Source organism: Cynocephalus volans, chromosome 2, assembly GCF_027409185.1.
Source record: "Cynocephalus volans isolate mCynVol1 chromosome 2, mCynVol1.pri, whole genome shotgun sequence".
NCBI classification, from domain to species: domain Eukaryota; kingdom Metazoa; phylum Chordata; class Mammalia; order Dermoptera; family Cynocephalidae; genus Cynocephalus; species Cynocephalus volans.
Window position 1 is genome coordinate 104,874,579 of NC_084461.1, and position 6,000 is coordinate 104,880,578.

General features: G+C 36.4%; 1 protein-coding gene across 1 annotated transcript in view; it reads left to right on the forward strand.

Moving 5' to 3' along the window:
* HSD17B4 (hydroxysteroid 17-beta dehydrogenase 4) overlaps positions 1–4,394 on the forward strand; it is a 91,385-nt gene extending 86,991 nt beyond the window's left edge. Inside the window, exon 24 of the mRNA XM_063085310.1 lies at positions 4,263–4,394. Coding sequence (XP_062941380.1) covers positions 4,263–4,352 — 90 coding nt within the window. The 3' untranslated portion in view covers positions 4,353–4,394. The remainder of the gene's footprint in view (positions 1–4,262) is intronic.
* Positions 4,395–6,000: the final 1,606 nt, after the last annotated feature.

Here is a 6,000-nt window from a genome sequence, read left to right on the forward strand (position 1 = left end):
AAATAGTCTCTAACCACTATCTAGCAATCTTACCATGGTTTTTCAGTAAGTTCCATTCCTGTTGTCTGAGGTGACTATTTCAAACTTGTCTCCTCACAATTTGTATACCCCTGCTTCTCCTTCATTTTTAGCTGATGACTTTTCTTCATGCTTCACTGAAAAAAAAAGCTTTCAGATGAAAATTTTACCTTCCCATTACCAGATCTATTTCATCAGCATCTGCACCCATATTTTTCCTTTCCGTATATTACATTGAAGGAAGCCTCCCTCTTCCTGTCAAAGACTAGTCCCTTCTCTTCTGTGCCAGATGCCTATTCAAGGTCACTGCAGCTTCTCTTCTCTTCTCTTTCCAACACCAGTATCTCCCATTCCACTGCATAATTTCCCTACACGTAAGGTAAGCTAACATCTTGATTTTAAAGCAAACACCCTCTCTTGATATCAGATCCCCATCCAGCATGCTCTACTATTTCTCTGCTTCTTTTCGCAAAAAGAATTGTGTAAACCAGCACTATCCAATAGACATATAATGTGAGCCACATATGTAATTAAAGTTTTTTTAATAGCCATATTTTAAAAAGTTAAAGAAACAGGTGAAATTAATATTAAGAATATATGTTATTAACCATAATACATCCAAATACCATTTCGATATGCAATCAGTATGAAAATATTAATGAGATATTTTATATCCTTTTAAAAAATTCTATGACTTTAAAATCCAGTATATATTTTACATTTACAGCACATCTCAGCCGAGACTAACCACATTTCAAGTGCTCAAAGGGCTACGTGTGCTAGTGGTTACTTTATTGCGCAGCACCAATCTAAACGTTCTGTCTTGACTTTGCTTTACACTCTCTTAATCTGGCTTCCACAACTGTCACTCCACTGATACCATTCTTGTGAGGGTTACTGATGACTTCTGTTTTGCCAAATCCAATGAACATTTCTCTATCTATGCCTTATTCAACCTTTCAGTAGCATTCAATTCAGTTAACTGCCAACTTCTTGAGATATTTTCATCCCTTTGCTTTCATGACACCATATTCCCCTGTTGTGCCGTCTCTATTTCTGGCGACCCCTAGTCTCCTTTGGTGTTGTCTTCTACCCCTAACCATTAAATTTTGGTGTTCCTCAATGCTCAATTCAGGGCTCTTTTATATGTCACATCCTTTCCTAAATGAGTTCATCCATCCTATGGTATTTAAAGCCATCTATATGTTGACCTATCACAGATTTAAATGTTTCACCTCGTCTTCTCTGAGCTCCATGGTGATATAATCAATTCTCTACTTGACTTCTCTGATGGGAAATGTTACTGGCATCTCAGCTTACTATGTGCAATATAGAACTTGTGATTTAGTTTTCTCCTAGTCTTTTCCTTCTCAGTAAGTGGCACCGTCATGTATTTATCCAAATAAACCCAAAGGTGTAAGAATTGTCTTTGATGTATCCTTTTTAACCTTACTCTTGCCTGATCTTTCTCCAAAATATATCTTAAATTCATCTTCTTCTCTTCACCTCTAGGGATATCACCATGTTCCAAGCATCCATCATCTCTCACCTGGCTTGTTGTAACAGCTGCTTGACTGGTCTTACTTCTTCCAGACTTGTCTCTCTATGTTCTTGGAGAACATACAATTTGTTCTCCACACAGGAGCCAGAGTAATCCTTTAAAAGTGTAAATGAGATTATAGGTTATTTCACCTCTAAGATTTCCTTCTGTACTTGAATAAAATGTAAACTACCTCTCAGTTCCTTCCCATCAGCTTTTACTTCAATATCTATGCGTATGTCTTTTCTGGAATTTCTCCCCTAGCTCTCTGCATGACGGGGAGCTGTTTCCTGTTTTACTGTAATAGCATCTTGTTTTCTTTTTATAACATTTGTAACAGGTTTTAATTGTTTACATTTTGGTTTTTGACTCCCCTACTTTAATGTTAGCTCCATTTAGAACAGGGACTGATGTGTATTCCCAAGCCTAAAATATTACCTAATGTACTGTAGGCACTCAATTAATACTTGAGTAGACTAAAGCAAATAGACATAGAAATATAAGCTCAATAGCAATAATTTAGGTTATGTAGAAATTTCTGTGTATTGGACTCTGTAAAATATTTTCATAAACCTGGGGAAATCAAGAAAATGATGATACACAGTATGTTGGTATTACTAATAAATAGAAAATTCTGGAAAGCTCTACAACCTCAATAGAAAAAGTGGACAAATGATATGAACCAGTAATTAATGAAAGACATAGAAATGACTAACATACATAAGAAAAACTATTTTTTCCAGTATCCAAAAAATGCAAATTAAAGCATGTCATTTTTGCCTAAACTTTGAAAGATTAAGAAAATAGTATTGTTAAGGTTAGGATAAGAGAATTCACATGCAGCTGGAGAGAATATAAAGTTGTATAGTCTTTCTAGAAACCGTGGTGGCAAAGGTTCCCAGACTTTCTTCCTTTATGTCAACTTATAGTCTCATTGCTTTTTTGCATGGCACTCCTACGCCAAAAAAAATACCTAACGGTTCCATTTATTAAGTAGTTAGGTCCAAACAAGAGTGGTTTTTTTCGTGTTGTGTTCAGTCAATGTGACTGTATTTCTCTGGAAAAATTTTAATATCCCACAGTGCCCCCGTGAGTTTGCTGTGATGCCCTGGTACATTGTGGTGCACATTTGGAAACCATGGCACCATGGAAGTATGATCAGGAGCCTTACTTATGAAATGTTATGATTCAGTAATTCTTCTTCTAGGAATCTAGACTAAGAAAATAATCAGATAGGAAGAAAGATTTATGTACAAAATTCTGCTCAGTGATAATTGCCAAATGTTGGTATATTTACTTTAGGTGATTAGGTGTTCTCATTTCAGGCTGTGAGTCCTTCTCAGACTTTAGTACCTGGTGGGCTGGTCTAAGCACTGATTCCTTCCCTGCTGAAGTTGTAGTCATCATTTCTATAACTGCATAGTGAAAGCAGTCGTAGTTTTGAAATTCCAGTCTTCTGTTTGAATGCCTAGCACTTGATCTTGACTGAATGAGTTTTTGCTTATTATTTCTGGGATAAAAACTTTTTGCTTTTCCTCCAGTTGATGAGGATTTGTTTCTGAGATTAAGTTGCTGCTAGTTGACAAACAGGAGGCACTGTTGAGCAAGGAACACCTGAGTTCAAGTCCTGACCCTACTTTTTTGCTGGCTCTGTGACCTTGAGCAGGTTACTTAAGCTCTCTGAACTTCAGTTTTCTCATCTGTCAACTGGGGTGAGACTATTGATGTGCCCACGTCAAGTTGTTGGCTGTGATTCTTAAGTGAGATAATATTTGTAGAGCTGCTTTGTCATGCTAAGTATACATGGATGTTACTACTTTTTTTCCATCTAGCTAAAAATTTAGGGGCATTTTTTTCACTTTGTATTTCATATAAGGTATAAAAAGTATGATTTAGTATTTTTATTTTAGTGATGGGAAATTTGCACTGAGGGAGAACTTAAGCAACTTGCAGAAATTTCTGTTGCCATGTCAGATGCAGAGGTGGTACAGGAACTCTTAGTCTTTTAACATGCCAGCCTTTTGCTGGGTAATAATGATGCACTTACTGTGTTCTTACCACATGTCAAACACTAAGCTAAGCATTTTACACATTATTTCATTTAACTCACACAACATAGTTGTATTATTTAGGTACTGTTGCCATGTCTTTCTATAAATGAGACTGGAGCTCAGAGAGGTTAAGTAATTTGTCCAAGTTCACTTTGCTAATAAGTGGCAGAGCCTGGATTTTAACCCAGCCCTTCTGATGGTACAACCAAGATCTGTTCACCACTGTGTTACACTATCTTATTTTGTCATTATATCGCTTTCTGTTTTATATTTTGAATCTGCTTTTAAAAGTTCTGAATTGAGTATTCTTACTATTAGGAATACAGTGTAGCCTTTTTTCCATATGGTCTCAAAATCATGTGTGAAAACACAGAGTAAAGCCCGAAGCATAGGTTGAAACAGAACTCCCAGATCTATCAGTTCAGATAAATTATTCTATGATTTTCTAAAATACACAGTCTTCTTTTCTCTTTTCTTAGGTGTCTAAAAATATGGATGCTGTTTATAATCATTAAACTATCATTGCTAGAAAAAAATTGCCTTTTTTGTCCAAAGTTATTAATTTTATTCAGTTTGAGCAATGGTTTTTTAGAAAAAATAAATAAATGTAACATGATAAAGGTTGTTACTCATTTTCTGTCTCTCCTTTCCAGGCATTCTTTAGTGGCAGACTGAAGGCCAGAGGGAACATCATGTTGAGCCAGAAGCTTCAGATGATTCTTAAAGACTATGCCAAGCTCTGAAGGGCACGCTACACTATTAATAAAAACAGAATAATTAAATACTCTCTTCACCTAAATAAGCTTGATTATTCTGTAAAAGTAATCAAAACCAAGATACAGGGAAAATTGCTTAACATTTTCGGATATCAGATAACCTCTCAGATTTTTATTTTCTACTAATTTTTATGTATCATTATTTTTACAAGGAACTATAAGCTAGCACATAATTATCCTTCTGTTCTTAGGTCTATATCTTCATAATAAAAAATTTCCATCTAAGTACATTTTCTTTAGAATTTGTGCTGGCATTTATAAGTTGAAAGGAAAATTAAATGAATAAAAACCACTTTGATGCCTTTTACACTTTGTTTCTTTGTTGATTTCTATTCTCTAACTTATTGGCATCCTAGTTTTAACGTGAATTTTCATGTGTGTACTCACTTTTCACACTTTACTGTAATAGTGTTCTGCTTTAAGGCAAGAGAAAGGTCTTTGTGTTCCCACAGTTTTCTTTCTTCTCTTCTACTCTGCTGGAAATTCTTTACTTTTATATAGTGTCTGTAAATCTATCAAGTATATAGCTTTCTTGGTCAGTCAGTAGACTTAAGTTATAATAATGGTCACTAGCAAGCACTGTCATATCAGTACTTTCCCCAACATTTAGCTCAGGTGAAGTGTGCTGAGGAAATGCTCTTTTGATGGATTGGCTGCAGAGGTGACCAGCAACAAGAGGGATGCTAAGGTCAGGGGTGGAGTCGGTTTCAGTCATGTAGCACACCTGAGGAGGATATGTGTCGGTGGCTCTTGTAGGCAAGTTCCCTGGGAAGCAGATTTTGAGATGGAGATTCATGGGCAGGAATTGATGTGGGAATGCTCTTAAGATCAATGCCTGTCAGGGGAAACAAAGGAAGCAGGGCCGGGCAGAGAGAGAAGTTAGGCTGTGGTGCAGGTACCCCAAGGCCTCAATTGATCCTTTGGGGAGCTCTGAAGCTGGGATGGTTCTTCTGAAATGTCCTAAGGCAACTAGTCATTGGTTATGGCCTGCCCTGCAAAGGACTCATGACATTGGGTAAAACAGCAGAGCAGTTCCTGGAATAGGCTATAGTCAGTTGATAATCTTCCCAGCAGCTGGGGGTTATGTCCTTCAGTCCTGCATGGGGCTTTGGGGAGTTCAGCACAGCACTTTGCTTCAGGGAACAAGAATGTAGATTGAGGGAACTAGAGTTTAGGGAGCAGAGGAGAGGTCTCAAAATTTGGAATCGGAATATTTAGAGCAGTGATGGACCATAGTAGAGGACCTCAACGTATTGTTAATTTAATGAATGAGGAGGATAAGTAGAAGGCATAGAAGAAAAGTTACATATTTGGCAATTATGCCATAGTCTGATGAACTCTATGTATCATAAAATTAACTTTAATTCAGAGTGATCCATTGTTCTGCCAATTGAATTAAAAAAAAACAATAGCAGTCTTATGTTGGTTTTATATTCTACGAAATAGCTGTTGTTTCTTTTGAGCCTGGAAAAGCTTAGTTTACAAATAGAAATAGCATATTAAAGTAAACCAAATGCTACCATACATTAATGAAAGTGTTGATTATATACCCTAAATGCTTAAAAGTTATGCTGAGGAAGTTATGGTTTAATTATCTCACCCATCTCCGTCAATC